Consider the following 18546-nt stretch of genomic DNA (forward strand, 5'->3'; position numbering starts at 1 on the left):
TTCTTTTGAAAGTGTTGTCCAGGTTACAGCAGCTGTGTCCTGGTCGGGATAACCGTTGGCTGCACCCTAAACGCTACACAGATCGTCAGAACTGGACCAGGACGTGGACCCTGTCAACTAACGTGTCTTTTTGCTTTTTGACAATCACAAACATGTCTTTGGTCGGTAAGTGGTTTAGTGAAGGAGAGGAGGCCTGCTATCAGGAGATGGAGAAACTTCCAGACAGGGTGGAATTGCTGATGAGCAAGAAAGAATTTATGGAGAAAAAAATTGAGCAGGAACTTCTGGTTGTCAAGAAAAACAGCAGAATAAACAGACCAGGTGAGATATTTTAAAAGGAAGTTGACATATGTTGTGTGTAATTTTCTTAATAAGCATACAAGTGGCCAGGTGAGGTAATGTCAGTGTTAGCTGGCTAACGTTATGAAGCCATTCTATCAAGCTAGTATGTCAGCTAATCAAGCTAACTGCTAATTGACCAGTGCGACCAAAAGCGTTTTAGGCTAATCCAAAGTTATTAGCTGTAGCTAGTTAGTTAGCTAGAAGTAAATTAACATGATGGTTATTGCATTTATGCTTGCCATTCACACATATTAATACATAGTATAAATACAAGAGTTCCTCACATTACCATAATAATTCATGGAAATTATGGTTTAAAACGTTTTTTTAAGGGAGATAAAACAAAAAAATTCAGGAACATTATGGTTGTAGACCTTTTCTCCTTTAAAAACTTTGGCCCTTTGGTAAACCAAGCACAGGAATGAAATTCTCTCTCAGATATGAATAAATGTCAGAATATGGTCAATTTTCTGAAAAAATCATTTGAGAAACTTTTTGTGGATAGTCACAACTTTGACTTAGTCTTAGTCTGCTTTACTATTGTTGTTTGAATGTGATTAACAGTTTTATTATAAATATGGGAGGGCTACCACTGATGATTATTTTCATTGTTGATTAATCTGTCAATTGCTTTCTCGATTAATCGATTAGTTGTTTGGTCTATAACATGTCAAAGAATGGTGAAATATCTCCATCAGTGTTTCCCAAAGCCCAAGATGACGGCCTCAAATGTCTCGTTTCCTCCACAATCCAGAGATATTCAGTTTACTGTCATAGAGAAGTGCAGAAACCAGAAAATATAACGTTTAAGATGCTGTAATAGAGACTTTTTTTTCTTAAAGAATAACTCATAGATTAATCGACAACTGATCAAATACAGAGTAGAGTATTGTTTGTTTTTCAATGGTCTTATTTTGTGGGCATTTATTTCTTACATTTTGGTAATCAGTGTTGGTTGAATAGTTTGGGAACACTGTAATTTCCACAATGGCTCATTAGAATGTCTTACAGGGAAGTGAGCCATCATTCATGTTATTAATTACAGTTTTCCTGTTGTAAAGAGAATAAATGTCCACTGTGAAAAGGGTCTAGTCAAAAGTCAGTGCCTGTACTAGTGATTAACTCTGATTATAAGCATCAACAAGTACAGATACCATGAAGATAACGTGGCTCAACACTTGCCTTTGTGACCACTGTGACCTTGCTGTTTCGTTTCAAAATCCCCATGATTCTGTTGTTAAGCACTTACCATCTCATACACTGTATCTGACCGTCCTCTCCTCCCAGTGGCTGTGCAGGCGCTGAGAAGAAAGAAGTGGTACGAGAAACATCTCAAGTACATTGACCGTGCTGTTGAGGCCCTGAGGTCCGCTCATGAACACATGTAAGGGCAAACATATTAGTGCAGGAGCTCATTTGAGTGCATGACATGTATGAATATCTTAGAGAAATGAAACAGAATAAAAAGGGAAGTCACACAGAATGTCAGAAAATATTACAGATTCTAGATAAGATTTTGGATACAGGTTCTAAAATGTATAAAACATGTGGATGTTATCTATTTACATATGATACCATGAGTTTGGATCCAGTTCACAGCAAATGGTATAACATCATCTTTTTGTGTACATATTGCAGTAAAAAAAAGTTTAAAGAAAAGTTTAACTGAGACAGGAACTCTCTGCTGGCTGTTTCAGAGATGTTGTGAACAAGTTGAGTGACCTGATCAAGGACATTGCAGAGGAGCAGGAAGGGACTCAAGACACGCCAGACAGCCTCCACACATCTGTGTGCTTTGGAGTGGAATATGATGAGGTACAATTATTTCAGGGATTTTATTTTAGTGCAAGTGCAGACAGTTTATTTGCACTGAATAGTTTTTTTGTCTCATTTTGATCAATAATATTTGCTATATCCTGAAATATATATGTGTTTCCCTCAGGATGAGCTGTTGGCAGAGCTGGAGAGGCTGGAGAAGAATCTGGTTGAGAGTCTCTTTGAGTCGGACAAAGTGGAGGAGAGACTCTCTTGTCCCAAATTGTCACCCACTGCATCACCCTCCCACCCTGGTAAGAGCCGTTTGGTACAAAAGCACAGTCGGTTAGTTAAGTTGGTAAAGCAGAGGACTTGTCACACCATGGATCCAGTTGCAGCAGTTGCTAAGTACATGTTTGGTAGCACTGATGCTACAGTAGTCAGCTTCACATGTTAGCAGCTTTAAAAGGAACTGGAAAACTGATGATAACAGCTAGAAATACCATGATATAACACAAGGTGCAGTTGGCTGCCAAAGTGCTCACAGTTTTTTGTTTCTTTTCTCCCCAAAGCCAAGACGGAGGAAGACGAGATTGAGGATGAGTTAGAGTATCTGCGGCGCTGGGTGAACGAACTCTCATAAACACACCATCAGCGAAAACACACTGCATTACAAAGAAAAGAGGAGAGTGCAGGATGGAATAATAAATAGGTGGAAATAATATGTTATAGTTCATGAGTTTTTTTTTTGTTGTCTTGTCTGGAAAAGGCATTTTCCATCAAAATGTGCAACAGTGCAAAAGTACAAAAATGGTAATTACCACAGTCCTTTTCCTGTTTATGAACCCATCTACAGGAGAGCAATACGATTCAACAAAAGAGACAGTTTGTGTGGTAAAGGACAGTCCTTCTGATCCATCGTGAGCGTCCATTGTCACTTTCCCGAGAACATGTCCTTGTATATTCCACAAAATATGAAAGGTTAAGCACTTTTACACACAATAAACTCTCTCTTCAACCCACTTGCTTACAGCCTGCGTAGTTGCGGTTTATGCATCAACATATTATCAATTAACAAGACAACTATAAACAGTAAAGTGAAGGGACTTGCTTATTGTTATTTCCATCATAGATGTTTAATTAACATAAGTAAAAAACAAAAAACAAATTACACCTTCAGAGGGATCATATGAAGTCTGTTCGAGTCGAGGTTATGAATTTAATCCATTTTTCCCAGATTAAAACTTAACCTTCTGAATTTTCAGACAATAGGTCAGTTTTTCCATTTTATACATTTCCAGAATTATCCCATGCCAGTCCTCGATTGTGGGTTATGTTGGATCTAACCACTTCCTGGTAATGGATTTTTTACTTGCAGCCAGGCGAGCCTGAAGCAGCCTTATGTCCCTCCATATTTTCAAGCACACAACATGACCCAAATATAAATTTTCAAAAATATCGGGTATTTGACACTTGAACACTGTATTTAATGTATTGTGAATGCCACTCCAGTACTGGTTCAATTTGGGGCAGCCCCAAAATACGTGGAAATGGTTTGCCTTTGGGGAGCCACATTGTCTCCAACAGGTTATATTTGTGTCTTGTATTTTCCTTGACATGGGGTCTTCAAATATCTAATAACATTTTTCCAACAGTGTTCTCTCCAGTCTCACCAGTGGAGTTGGTTGAAGACCATTTAAAAGTGCATATCTCCCGCCAATCCTCCTCAGAAAGTCTAACTCCTGCCTCTCTTTCCCATTTTTCTTTAATATGAGGTGTGTTTTCATTAGTGGCGTGAAAAAGTGAGTTGTATAGTAGAGAGATACCTTTGAGTTAAACTGTAGGCTAATTTCAGAACATTATAGAATGTTAATTCTGCTGCTGATAGGTCTATGATTTTGCATTTCTGGTTAAAATAGTCACGAATTTGGAGGAATCTGAAAAAGTCATTTTGTTGTAGGTCGTGTTTGGCCAACAAACACTGGAAACTTTGTATTGAGCCTTTGTGTGTGAAGAGGTCGTAAGGCCCTTCTCGACCCATGATTCTAATCTTTTATCCCCCCTGTTGGGAGGCATTTCTGTATCATTGGCACACCATCTAAAAAGCTTTAACATCCCTTGGATTCCACATGCCTTAACCACCTTCTGCCATATTTCCAATGTTTGATTAATCCAGGGATTATTAATGTTTTCTAATTTGGCTACCAGGCCTCTGTCAGCGATTGTGGTTTGAAGGGGGAACCTAGGGGAAAATCCAGACTCTAGCTCTTTCCACTTGGCCTTGTATTCCCCATTACACCAGTACAACAAAGGAATTAGCTGCGAGGCATAATAGTAGTTTCTTAGGCAGGGAAGGGCAAACCCACCTCTCTCCTTTCCTAGCTGTAAGGTCCAATCGCTTGCTGGGGGAGCATAAACATTTATTTATGTCATGGGTGGAACTGAGGCGGGCCGATTTGAGGAACTGCAGTTTTTGGCACTTCTTGTTGGCTTAATTTTTCAGCTCCAGAGGCTGCCACTTGGTGTATACAACAGTGAAACACTGGCCGTTGCCCCCAGTGACTACATCGTCATCAGACGATATCTGATTGGTTCAGAGAATATCTGATCTGAGATTGCAAATGACATGTAGCAAGGGTGTATGTTTGCATTTCCATGTATTATTCATCCGGAATATGTATGAAATTATTAAACCTCACCAAATAAGAATATCAAAATGAATTATATTAGCATACACTGTTAAATTTGATCTTTTTGGAACATCTTTAATTTTGAATGCCCTGGCATGTTGAACATTTTGGTTTTTAGTTCAGAAGTAGTCGTGTGGCTACCCCTGAACCACCATCTGCTAGCAACATATACCATCATTTGTTTTGTCATGATAAAAAAAGAGTTTCTACTTGTTCTCCCTGTTTGCCCTTTAAATCCAGCATGTCTTACTACTGCTATGAGCAGCTGCACTGGATTAGTGTCACCCACACAGACGTGTGACGGAAACAGGGAGGGAGCGGCAGAGACGGGGAGAGGATGATTGGCAGTAGCCGCAGACATAGCACACGCTCTTCAATGCAGACTCTAAATGTGCTGTGGCATAGAGCGACCAAAATGTGAGCCCCATGTTTGCAGACATGTAAGGACTTTACAACAGCTGACTGAAGCCTAATGGGGTCTGGAGCAAGCCAGAAGGAAGATTCAGGTAGGGATGAAACACATGACCTCAAATGACCTCAGTAGAAAACTGGTTAGAAAAAAAATGAAACCTAGCAGTGAGTGACCATCAAGTAATCAGTTAGCCTGTGATTTCTGCAGATTGGATTTAAGGATCAGTGCTTTCGGAGTAGGTTGAATTTGACCCAGATTCTTCACAATATTCTGTTTGTGTTTGTCCAAACAAGTGTGGGGGCGCCCCACGGTATGTAGATGGAAATATTTATGTGTATACCGACAGACTGTGATACCTTTTTAGCTATAAGCCATTGAGTAAATACTTTATTTATTTGACATTTAATGTGCATCATCAGCACAGATGTGGATGTGTCCTCTGAGTTGAAGGTGCAGCTGACCACTTGTCTTTATTAGTGTAGCATTAATGCTGATCAACATCAGTATAACCCCGACCAACAAAGCAGCCTAACAACAATCGCCACACTAAGCCCTCTTTATGATGATGGTAGTTTGTACAGTTTATGCTACGCCTGAGCTCCCTCAACTACCAAGATACAACCATGTCCATCAGTGTCAAAATGTCTGGTGCCTTTTTATCAAAGCAGTTGAAAATATGAAGAATTGTTGAGAATAATAATCATTGTTCCTCCATGCAGTACTAATATGAGGTAGACCCAAGCCCTAACACTCTTAAGAAATTAGCACAATCCAATTTAAAAGGTGCTGTTGCTCTTCATACCAAACAGAAACACTGACCACACACGTAAGCAGACGCACACGCACACACACACACTCTTGGAAATCCTACAGCCAGCAGGTTTACCTTGCCTGACCTGCAGGTGATAGTCCAGAGTTTACTTTTATGTGTGTGAGGACTAAATTTAGGAGACAGGAATCAAAATAGCAGCTGGAAGATGGGACATAGGTAAGAGAGCACCTTTCATATGGTTTATTGGGTTCATCGTGACCTTTTACCTGAAATCGGCCCTAAAGCAAAGCTGCTGTAGCGGGTTATTGGTTGCACAAAGCTACAGTATGTGCACAAAGAAAACTTCTGTATATCAGACTGATATTTGGTATCAGTCAGTATGTTTCCTTTGCCTCTGATATTTCAGAGACATGTCCTCCCTCTCTGTTACAGAGAGCGCCCCTCCGGCACAGTCCAAATCTGAGTCAGATTCAGCTAACTGCTCCTCAGGTCCACCAGCCATCCTCATCACAGCTCCATCACGGGAGGACATCTATGCCTCAGCATCCAACATGACTATAGCTGATGCCATCAAAGAGCGGAGGCCTTCTTCCACGCCCATTGTAGTGGGGAGGAAACTACTGAAAAAACAATAACTCCACATGTCCTGTCACAGAAGGTAAACTGGGACTCAGACTTCGGTGAGATCAGAGAGAGCAGCAAAACCTTTGAACTATAAACAGTGCTGCAAGTATTCAAATCCTTTATTGCAGTAAGAGTATTGATATTTTTAATCGATATCTTTAAAAGTACAGAGGAATTAGTAACAAATTTTACTTTAGTATAAAAAGGTAAAAGTCCTCATTAGGTGAAATATCTCTCTTCAGAATGTCATACATATATTATTGAATTATTTTAATGATCGTGAGCAGCTTTCTAATACTATATGTACTACTGTGTAATACAATGCATCATGATTTATCGGTACCTCAAAGGGGAACTTCACTGATCTTACACACAAACATCAGTTTAGTTGTAATGGCTGCAGCTACAGCTGTACATAGTTACACTTGTCCTGTCTGAGAAAATAATCCTGATGATGGTGGAGAGATGTGGACAGCCAGCAGACAAGTTTGACCATTCTTAAAAAAAAAAAAAAGTAGTATCTTGTGAGAACTTTAAGGAAATGCAATACTAAATTGCTGGAGCACTACTATTGCATCCATGGGGCTGCTTGCTCACTCCAAAACAACCACAATTACAGCTATATAGTCCATGCTAGCCGTCATGTCTAGTGTGACTGCATCAAGTGGGAAGACGTAAATGTTTAAGAACTGTCTGTTTTTTTTTTCAATCACAGTCATCCAAGCAGGAATCAAAATGGACTTCTCAAATACCAGCCTGTCAAAGATGCGCCGTGTCTCCATACTGTGTCCCCGCCTGTTAAAACTCCGGGAAAGCACTTGGTTGGCCTCTTCGCGGACCGGAAGAGAACTGAACGGCGCTGGATCGTGGTGTGAAGCTGCTGCTTGCTGAGATAAAGCCATATCGGACGATACTTGTGTCTTCTGAGGCTTGAAAGGACCTCAAATGAAACAATGGACGCCGTGGCAGAGGACGAACCGGACCCTATAAAGCTCAAGTCCGTCAAGAACAATAAAACATTCACAGTGCCTCAGAATGATAGGGTAAGACAGCTAGCACCGTGTGGGGAGAAAGTGTCGTTCAGGACTGGGGTAGTTTAATGATACTCATCTTATCAGCGACGGTACATCAGCCATAGAACACAAATAAACACATTACCCAAATCTAGATGACTTATACAGAAATTCGGCATATATTTGACAAAGGCAACGCAAAATATACTAGAATAATGTCACCGTGTAGCTGTCCTTCATTCAATATAGTCACAACCCTCATAGAGAACTGTACCATACAAGATACAGTTTCATCGGCACGCGTACACTTTAAATCTCTCAATGATGGTAAAGAGCCTGTTGCTGTTAACTGATAAACAATATGTAATTATTAAAATAGCGGATTTTTGAATGGAATTTGGTATTCTCTCAATCTAGAAGAGTTCGTCTTCAAGTAATAAGCTACCTCAGCTCATAAGTGCAATGAGAAGTAATTAGTTAGTGAGGCGCCTTTGCTTTGTGTCTTACTTAAGCCTCGTGCTAAAGTGAAGGTCTGTCAGCTGTCCACGTCATCCGGTGACTCCTGGGCGAATCCTCACTGTGTCCTCCCTCCCTTCAGCAAACCTCTTTTAGGTCTTGGTAAACTACTTTGGAATAGTAATCACAATCCTGTAACACTGGCCGTCCCAGATTGTCTAATGTGCACTGGCCCCAAGTTTTTTTTTTTGTTTTTTTTTTTCCATTTAGGTAATGGCAAATTCCCCACAGAGCCAATTCTAATTAACGGCTCAAGGCAACTTGGTTGATAATCACCATTAGATCCATTTGATTTGTTGTTGTTCACCATTCATTTCCACTTCATCAAGTATTCACTTACATTGTTCTGAATACATAATATGTCACATGGAGTTATCCAGAGAAACAGTGAAACTTTCTGTCCATTAACTACTTTTATTGTTGTAGTCTTATCCTGTAGGTATTATTGTAATCAAAATACACTGACTACATAAAGTCTACTGCTGGGGACGAGTCTGATGCATGAAGTTCACTGAAGTAGAGAAAACCTCTCTGCCATCCATCTCTTTATCTTTTCAGTTTGGGAGCTGCAGAAGCGTCAGAGAGTTTGAGAAACTCAACCGCATTGGAGAAGGAACTTACGGCATTGTGTGTAAGTCATTAGTGTTGCAGTATATATATGGGTTTTCCACCAGGAAAAATGCTATAATGATGATGATAAACTGTGTCTTCTTCTAAATATAGACCGAGCCCGAGACACCAAGTCAGAAGAGATTGTAGCACTGAAGAAGGTCCGGATGGACAAAGAGAAAGATGGTAAGAGCGCTGCTCTGACACTGAGACGTGTGTGTGTTTTGACTGCACTGCATTCGTATGTGCTGTATGTGTGTTTGTCTATGTGCATGTGTAACTTGCATAGAATTACCAGTTTGGGGAAAGTGGAGAGCATCGTTATTCTGAGATGTTGCTAGAACAATCCGCCAATCAAGATTTTGATATCTCCTGTACACGTGTAGACATTTTGGCCTGATGGTGGCCCTAGAGGAGTTGAGCTAGTAGCTATGGAGATATATGTTGCTCTGGTACACAGTGTTGGACATACCAGCTAACCTATATTGTCATCCCTCCATTCCACCTTTAGTATTTTAAAAATATTGGCCATGAACAAATAAATTGTATCCAGAGTTAATTACAGGAATTGCCCCGTGGTGTCCAAAACCCCAGACCAGGCTCACTGCTGGTTTTCTTATTGTTTCAGTGGTAAAAGTTGCTGAACCTGCTGCGCTCTGCTCTCTCTCTGTCAGGGATCCCCATCAGCAGCCTCAGAGAGATCACCCTGCTGCTGAGGCTGAGGCATCCCAACATAGTGGAGCTGAAAGAAGTGGTCGTTGGCAGCCAGCTGGAGAGGTAGTACACACACACACACACACACACACACACACACACACACACACACACACAAGGTTGCTAATTGAAAGCCTGTTTTTCTGTAATTTGTGTTTTTTTTGTTTGTTATTTTGTTTCTGCTCAGTCTGTTTCTGGTAATGAGTTACTGCGAGCAGGACTTGTCCAGTCTGCTGGAAAACATGCAGACACCGTTCTCTGAGGCGCAGGTAGGACACAGTCAAGTTCTTAAATCTGACATTTAAGTCAGATTCGCTCATTAAACATTCACTCATTTTGTTTTTGTTTGAATTTCTAACAAAATTGAATCTACTTCTTCTGTCTTGGTTGTTTGTACTAGTACAGGCATGTCAAACTCATTCCATAAAGGGCCGTGTGGCTGCAGGTTTTTGTTCCAACCAAGGAGGAGCACACCGGGCCAACCAATCAACATCAAGGGATCACTTAGTTATCAGCTGAAGACTGAGATCAGCTGATTAATTGATTCCAGCCTGGTGTGCTCCTCCTTGGTTGGAACAAAAACTTGCAGCCACATGGCCCTGTATGGAATCAGTTTGACATGCCTGTACTAGTAATGCTATATTTTTTTCATTGTCTTTTTCAGGCCACCACTGCACACACTCCCAATTAATACCATTTATCACAAGTGCCATGGACAACAGATTTTATCATTGACCAATGACAGAAAATGTAGTGCTGTAGAACAGTAAAAAAAAAAATTGAAAAATTGTCACCAATGGTTTTCAGCCTTGGTTTTGGACCTGTGTCCCTTGATGAGTCTGAGAGGACACCAGATTAATTTAAAAAATCTAGATTTTTGTTATTATTATTATATATTTTTTTTACCTTTTCTCTAATTTGTGCTTTCTTCTTGTGACATACTTCACATTTTCTGGTCTCTAAAAAAACATCAGATGAATCAGTCTAAGCAGGAAAACAAACTGTGTGGTTGACTCTTCACATGTCCACACACATCCCACAATGTGTGCCCCTTGAAATCCCCTCAGCAACCCCCGGCCCCCGGTTGTAACTACACATCCTCTTGACAAGACGTCACTGATTTCAACTGTTCAATTACTGGGTCCGTTTGTCTTGCCTGCTCTGTAACATTTTCTTCTATCCTTTTTTAGGTAAAGTGTATAATTCTTCAGCTGTTAAGGGGCCTGGAGTATCTCCACCACAACTTCATTATACACAGGTCAGTCCAGACATAACCTGGAAACCCAACAACTAACACTTTCAGTTTTTTTCTCTGCTCAGTATACTGTGTTGAAATATGCGCCGACACTCACTTTGTGTTTACATTTGTATCTCAAAGCATTTGTGCACCTTGTTCATATAATGTCAGCGTGTTTGCCAGCTAACTACAGTATCTGTCTACTGTCTTGTTGACTTATCTAGTCTGTAGACTACAAGCAGAAGCTAGCTTTAGTTGCTAGTTGCTGCATGTTAGCATGGGCTGGTTTGCTAATGTCTGGCTAGTCTTCTACCGGTTGGTTCAGATTAACTAAATTGACATGGAAGTATATTTCATTGCATATTTTTGTTTATAGTGACCTAATACAAAATGAGTTTTTCTTGAATACAGCAGGTTCAAGTCTGTTCTATTGAGATTGTTAAATGTTATTCTGGGAAACACAGAAAAAAGTATTGCTGCGTAGAACTTAACAAGTTACGTATGGTGTTAGGTATAGGTTTAGTTCCTTTAACAGGTAAACTAAATGTCACACACATCACTTTACGACCCATGGTATTTATTGACACTAGCTGTGTCTCCAGCATTGTACATCTTTGTTTTACATGCAGTCTGCTTTGTAGTACTCTTCTCTTCCTCCCCTTCGTCCTGCTCTGCGTCATTAAGCCATGCAGTTGGATTAACTAAGTGGACTTACCTGGTTTTCAAAGCTACAGTTGCATCTAATGCTGAAATGGAAAGGTAATTAATGGAGCTTGAGAGATATAAAGAGATATAATGTAGGTCCCTTCTTACTCAGTTGGAAAAAGGCTAATGGAAATTGACCAGCAGCTGAACAGCTAATGATGCAGGAATCTGTGTGTTTAGTTGAGGAAAGCTGATGTCGTTCTTTTTTACAGTAGGGAACAATATACTTGAAGTGTAGAATATTTGCAATTGAGAGATTGAGAGAGAAAATAGAGTGGAAATGAAGTAAATCAGCAGCTTTTGTGTGGTGGGGTCATTTAAGGCAACATGAGCATGACTGTCAAAAATCACCAATAAATTCAGCTCTGTCTCAGTTCTGCCAAGACGAGATGAGCTCATTCCAGCAGAAAGAATGAAAGCCAGAACTGAGAGGATTGAAAGCGGTTTTGAATTCACCTCTACAAGACAAAGGGGGAGGCGGGGGGCGGGGGTGAAGGTACTGTGTTGTCTCACAGCCTCATTATCCTCTCCAATCTTGTTACCAGGGACCTGAAGGTGTCCAATCTGCTGATGACAGACAAAGGCTGCGTTAAGATCGGTGAGTCCTCACTGTTACCATAACCACCTGTGCAGCTCTCAGTGTAATGACATTATGCTGTATGCTGTACTGACATACACCCCAGACTCTGCCAGCACTGGCCTGTGACCTGACTGTCTGTCACGATGACGGCCTTACAGTTCTTATGGTCCAGCCTGATATGGATCAATGACTGTGAACTTCTATCTGCCTGTCTTTTAATGGAAAATAGGTTTGTTTTATGCCAGTTCAAGTTTATTTATACAGCATCTGATCTGATGTGAGCTAAACTTTACAACATATAGAGTACTGCCTCCTCATAGACCAAGGGTCAATCACAGGCTATTTCAGTTTTTATAAAATCCTTCAAGGGCCATCCAAAATGATTGAACACATGTATCACACTAAGCCCTGGGATGGCGGGAGCTGCTTCTCTTTGGTGAGGCGTCTGATGTCGCAAACTTCGGTGCAGGTCTCCTCAGAATGAGAAAACCCTCAGGATGTACGTACAGGTGATAGAACTTGAGCAGAGGGAGGCTGTTGTACCTGCTGTAGCTTTGAGCTTGTTGTTGCTTTGCAGCTCAATGATTTCATGTTGTAGGTTGTCAGGCACATCAGCTGGTTCCACATTAAACAGCAAATATGTTCAGTTCCTTGTATTTACTTTTCATGTTCTGAATTCTCTCACCAAACACCTGAAGGAGTTTTCACTCTCAGCAGCATATTCAGACGTCGACGAAAATACAGCGTTTCCTCTTTCTAGTTGCCACAGCTTTGAGTTCACTTCCAATGATTTCAAAAGCAGAGAGCTTAGAAGCTGCTGGAGCTGGAGGTTCAGCTCTGAGAGGTTCTTGGTAATGTCCACCATGAAGGACAAAGCACACAGACACTTGCTATCACTGAGTTTCCACATCAGATTTTCCTTTGAGCAGCTCCACAGCAGCAACAAGGCTCTCCTTCACAAATTCTCCTTCTGAATGAGGTTTCAGCTTCTTAGCTATTAGCTCGCTCACTGCAAAACCTACCTGTATATCACTGTCTCTGTCAGAATGTGTCTGTGAAAGCTGCTTGTTGGGCATCCAAACTCGAGCAAAGAGCTTTCGTCATGGCAACTGTCAAGAATACTAGAACATAACTGCGTGCTGTGTGCATGTTGCATTCAGGGACCACTTGGAAGGATGTGATAGTCTACAATTAACAATGCACACTACAAAAAATGTTGTCTAGAGAACTTTTCTGCATGTCTGATGTGACTACCTGGCCTAATGGTAACCTTGGTGCAACACACACACACTCACACTTTCAATCATTCACTCACTCAGTCAGCCAACCTCACCTGCAGCCCATCACACACACAGCTGCCACAGCAGAGAGATCCACACACATGCACAGAGGAGATTGAAGCACGTACTGTATTTTGGAACTTCATTTCATTCGTTCATTTCATTTGGTAATGAAGGAATGTGTCATCCAGTGTGAAAGTGTGGCTCATTGACCTTGTGGTTTTTGGACAACAGTGGAGCTCGACAGCACAGAGGAATAACTCCGTCTCCTCGTTGCTGCTCCAGCAGCTCCTCTTAAACCTGTGTTTTGGACGGAGAACCATCATGGCTGAAGGGCTTAGGCTGGCAAAACCAACCATCTTCTTTAAATCATCCTTTCAAGTGTATTTCTGTTCACTCTTACTAATAGCATCCTTTATAATGTTACTTTTTACACTTCTGTGTATTTTACCTTCTTTTTTCATTTGTCATATTTTGTAATGCTTTCTAGTTTCATACATTTAAATCATCATTTTCCATATATTTAAGACTTTGTCAAATGTCTCAAAAAGAACATGTCAGTGCCGACAAGATTTTTTTGTTGGACAAAATAATCTTTGGATCAAAGTCCATTTACTGGCTTTTTTGGGGGCTTTCAACCACACCTCATGATCTTGATCAGCAGGTGCCAAAAGAACCTTAAATCACAGTCCTCTCAGCTTTGTGGAGCTTTTAACAGCATCTAACTGACTTTATCAGATGAGTAGACTCTCTTAACTGAGGAAACTGCATCTGATGATGAAGACCAGGAGAAGTGGTTGAAAAAAAACAAATTTTGATGGTCATTGTTCACTTTTTTCAGACATATTATTATAAAACTAATTGATGAATTAAAAAAATAATCAATGGATCTGCTTTGTGTTTCTGCTGTTTTTAAAGCTGATTTTGGGTTGGCCAGGATGTACGGCATCCCCCAGCAGCCCATGACGCCCAGAGTGGTGACACTGTGGTGAGTGTGTGCTGGGCTCTCAGCCATGTTTAGTGTAAATGCCCCTTTAGCCTAATTGTGTTTATGTGTATGTGAGGGGTGAGTGTGTAACACCGCAGATAACGCCGGTGTTACTTACGTTGTGCTTGTGCAGCCTCAGTGGAAACTCGTCTTTTTAATCTCTCTCAGTAATCCTCCTCTAATTAGCTCCATTACTTCAAGCTGGCCAAGTCTCTGTCACGATATGCCCCCCCTCCTCTCATTTGTCTGCAGGTACAGAGCTCCAGAGCTCCTCCTAGGGACCAAGTCTCAGACTACAGCCCTGGACATGTGGTGAGACTCAACCATCTGGCATTATCAGAACATACACAGGCTACACATATAAAATGATATAATGGCATGAGTTGTTGATAATGCTGAACTTGCTATGATGTTTCCCGTGCAGGGCTGTAGGCTGCATCCTGGCTGAGCTGCTGGCTCACAAACCTCTGCTGCCTGGAACCTCTGAGATCCAGCAGGTGGACCTGATAGTTCAGCTGCTGGGAACACCCAATGAAAACATCTGGCCGGTGAGACTTTGGCTCTTCACGTGTGTCCAGCATAAACTAAACTCTGTGTGTGTGTGATGTCTGAATTTGTGTGTGTGTCCCAGGGTTTCTCTCAGCTGCCCCTCATCAGTCAGTACAGTCTGAGGAAGCAGCCGTACAACAACCTGAAGAATAAATTCACCTGGCTGTCTGATGCTGGACACAGACTGCTCAACCTGCTCTTCATGTACAACCCACAGCGCAGGTACACACACACACACACACACACACACATTTACATTTACAGCTGAGTCCCATTTATCTGCCTCAGTCTCAAGGTCCTGGTATTGACTGTCATGACTTACTGGGACATTTGAATAGAACAGAGCTGTTGTTAATGTCGTTAACACCTGTGCTTTTCCTATTATGACAAGTCACAATGTCTGCTGGGAAAAAAGTTAATGTATCAGCAAAAATAAACTTTATTGTCCCCAAGAGGAACTTACTTTGCACAGCACTGTACACGTCAGACAGCACACAGTAACAGTGACAGACAGTGACAGCCAGCAGCACACGCTCAGGCCAGTTCAGCAGGGCCTACTATTTTAGGCAGCAGCGTCTGCGAGGATTAGGCTTTCCCTAAAGCACGCCCTTCTGCAAATCAGCGCTCTGTACCTGCGCCCAGAGGGCAAGAGGGTAAGGTGGTGACTGAGTTGGGTGTGTGACGTCCTGTGCTATTGAGGTTGCAGTATGTGCAGTGGCCTTAGTGTTAAGCCCTGTGAGACTGGGTGTGGGGAGGCCAAATATCCTGGCAGCGTTGTTATGTCTGTGAGTTTGGCCTCATTAGTGGCGGATAACAGCAGCAGAGCGTGCACCATTCCAGTGTTTTATATATATGATAAGATTATTGACAGCGATACCTTTATGTGTGAACAGCACATTTGCTGGAGTTAACAACTTTAGAAAAAATGGAGCAATTTAATCATCATACTTCTCAATCTTGATCCATCACACCTTGTTACTGAAATGAAAAAGCTATTTCTAAAGGATCTCCAGTTCCTTTCCTCTTGTCGCTTAGTCCAGTGGTGTTGCCATGGTTACTGCAAGGTTGGAATCAAGACTGTCAGCCTCATCCTCCTGACTGACAGTAGTTTACACAAACCAATCATATTCTCAGGTTGGCATGACTAGATCATGTGTGTGTTTCTGGGTGTGATCAAGATGATTACTCTGCTAAATCTGCACATGGCACGAATCACACTGAATATACACAGACACAACACTGACATACCATTGACATAATGTACATTATATTATCAGTTTTAAACTATTGGGAATGATCAACCAATAAGCATGTCTTAGTTTGAGAGAGATCAGTCCTGCTTCACCTCTGCACACACACGTTGTCTCTCTGTTGTTTCGGCCGACAGTAGGTGCTGAGTCATCCTTTCAGTGACGTCAAACCGCTCCCTGAAGAACTCAGGGTCAAGTCATCAAACCCACCACTTATTCACTGTACTATTAAGGGACAGTGCATTATTCCCATGGGGTCCGTATCTGTAGGTTTTGACAGTATTGTTGGATTTATCAGGAATCTGTAACACAAGGTTGATTTATAACTGCTGGCCTACAGGTGATAGCAGTTCTCAGTCAGATATGTTCAGTTCTTAAGAGCGATCCCTGGCTGATTCTCGTCTGTTTTCCTGATCCAGAGCTACTGCCAAAGATTGTTTGGAGAGTTCCTACTTCAAAGAGAAACCTCTACGTGAGTGAAACAGTTCTGGATATGTATCAGCTGTAGCCCCTGCCCTCTGATGTACAGTAAGTCATTCATCTCGTCTGTCTGCTCCTCTGTGCAGCCTGTGAACCAGAGCTGATGCCAACCTTCCCCCACCATCGCAACAAGCGGGCCGCTCCTCCGGCAGAGAGCCACTCGAAACGGAGCAAAGTGTGATGAAGGAGCCAGTGGTGATGAGCTATCTGACTGAAAAGACGGCCCTGTGGCGGTGACGCTCTCAGGAATGTGCGGTCACAGGGTGGACGTTGGTTTCTGTTCACATTGCATGCATGGAACGTGGATCTGGAATTTTCAGCAAATCTACACCAGTTAGTTTCAACTCAGCTGAAGGCAACAAACACATTGCTGGAAGTCTTACATGGAGCTCTGCGCTGTTCAGTATAATGTTAGACAGGCTGTAACTGCACATTCATCAGTGTAGATCCAGTGATTTGCAGCTCCATAGAAATCTCTTCCGTTTCTGGAGTATGTCTTAATATTCCTACTGCTGCCAAGGTCTGCACTCTAAGGTGGAGTTTATGTGGACAATGTTGACTTGACAAATATACTGAGGCATTGTGTCCTTTGTTTTGAACATTTGTCACATTTTACATGTGCTGTTCTGTCTTTGCTCTTCTGTGATCAGCAACATCAAAATCGAAAAACTGTGAAGAGGCACGACAAGAAGGATCTGAACTCAGTTACACTGAGCCTGTGAACAGACCTCTTAGGAGTTTTTAAACCATACTGGCAAAAATAGGTTTGAGTGCTACAATCTGCCTGTACGATTCAAACAGATTGTGTTAAAATAAATGGATCGGCAGCCTTGTTAAGCTCTCAGGTTTGATCCTCACAACCGTCAGTATGTGTCGATGAGCAGCCGCGTGTCCTGCCAAAGTGTCCTTGAAGTAAAATGCGGAACCCGTCAATCTGCTCACTTATTGTTAACATAGTTGTTGAGGTTATAGTTCGGTATTTGGGAAAAAAATGCTTATTTGCTTTTCTGGAGAGTTCGATGAGAGGCTTGATATCACTCATGTAAATATGTAGCTGGATTCAGTCTGTATGATAAGCTAAGCTAACGGGCTGCTGGCTGTAGCATCATATTTACTGTGCAGACATAAGAGTGGTATCAATTTTTTTTCATCTAACTTTGGGCAAAAAGGTGACTAAGCATATTTCCCAAAGTGTCAGACAATTCCTTCTAGAGCCTCAGCTTGAATGTACAAAACGTACTGTAAATGAACCGTGGCCTCAGTAAAAATCACTGAGAAGTGGTAAACTGGTAGACTTGTTTGACACCTAGTCAATAAAATGTGACAGATATTTATCTAGCCCACCGGTTCCCAACCTGGGGGTCGCCAAAACTTTGCGGGGGGGGGGTTGCAAGGCTTTCCTGATTTTAAGTGGTGTCGGAAAACCTGTTTTAAAAATGTAGAGTAGACCTGTATCAGTATTTCAATCATTTCTTTTTAGGATTTTTTTTTTTTTTTGCATTTCTGCTTTACTTAAGACTAGAACAGCGGCTCAGAGTCAGCATGAAGAATCTGTCAAAAAAGAAGCCTATTAAGTGTGTGTGATTGCTAAAATTTAAGATACATATAATAATACATAAAAAAATACAAGTTCCTGAAAATCTCAGGAAAATTCATGCCATATTCACAGAAATAATCTGCTCAAAATGAATCCAAATCACTCGTTTTACACAAACCTGCAGCCATTCCGATCCTGTTTGGGTTAATTGTTAGCAGTTGTTCTGTACTCTTGTTGTCATGTATTAATTATAAGATGAAATATTCATAAAACATGTCACTTGGTCAGGGGTCATCAGTTTATGCACAAGCTGAAAAGGAAAAAAGGTTTGGAACCACTGATCTAGTGGGATAGATACTGAAAATGTCACTGTAGAGCCTCCAGCTATTGAGCATAATAAACATGTCAAACCAACAACTGGGCCTTTTCTTCATTTGAAATGTAAGTTTTTATTAATGCAGGATAAATTAGTAGTAATGGTTACATGGCCAGT

The 18546-nt window shown here is 41.4% G+C and overlaps 2 protein-coding genes across 2 annotated transcripts; both read left to right on the forward strand.

Moving 5' to 3' along the window:
- The first annotated feature begins 152 nt into the window (after positions 1-152).
- LOC121607666 (charged multivesicular body protein 4b-like) lies at positions 153-2740 on the forward strand. Its single transcript, XM_041938588.1, has 5 exons — positions 153-321; positions 1630-1726; positions 2040-2157; positions 2285-2411; positions 2670-2740. Exons 1-5 carry the CDS (start codon positions 153-155, stop codon positions 2738-2740), a joined length of 582 nt encoding a protein of 193 aa, XP_041794522.1.
- A 4665-nt stretch (positions 2741-7405) lies between these two features.
- cdk10 (cyclin-dependent kinase 10) lies at positions 7406-18458 on the forward strand. The gene is made up of 13 exons (XM_041938716.1): positions 7406-7638; positions 8683-8755; positions 8848-8919; positions 9408-9510; positions 9635-9716; positions 10638-10705; positions 11935-11987; positions 14168-14237; positions 14490-14549; positions 14662-14785; positions 14869-15008; positions 16456-16508; positions 16603-18458. The coding sequence occupies exons 1-13, from the start codon at positions 7549-7551 to the stop codon at positions 16695-16697; spliced, it is 1083 nt and encodes a 360-aa protein (XP_041794650.1). The 5' UTR covers positions 7406-7548; the 3' UTR covers positions 16698-18458.
- The last annotated feature ends 88 nt before the right edge of the window (positions 18459-18546 follow it).

The sequence above is a fragment of the Chelmon rostratus genome, chromosome 6 (genome assembly GCF_017976325.1).
Source record: "Chelmon rostratus isolate fCheRos1 chromosome 6, fCheRos1.pri, whole genome shotgun sequence".
Taxonomy (NCBI): domain Eukaryota; kingdom Metazoa; phylum Chordata; class Actinopteri; order Chaetodontiformes; family Chaetodontidae; genus Chelmon; species Chelmon rostratus.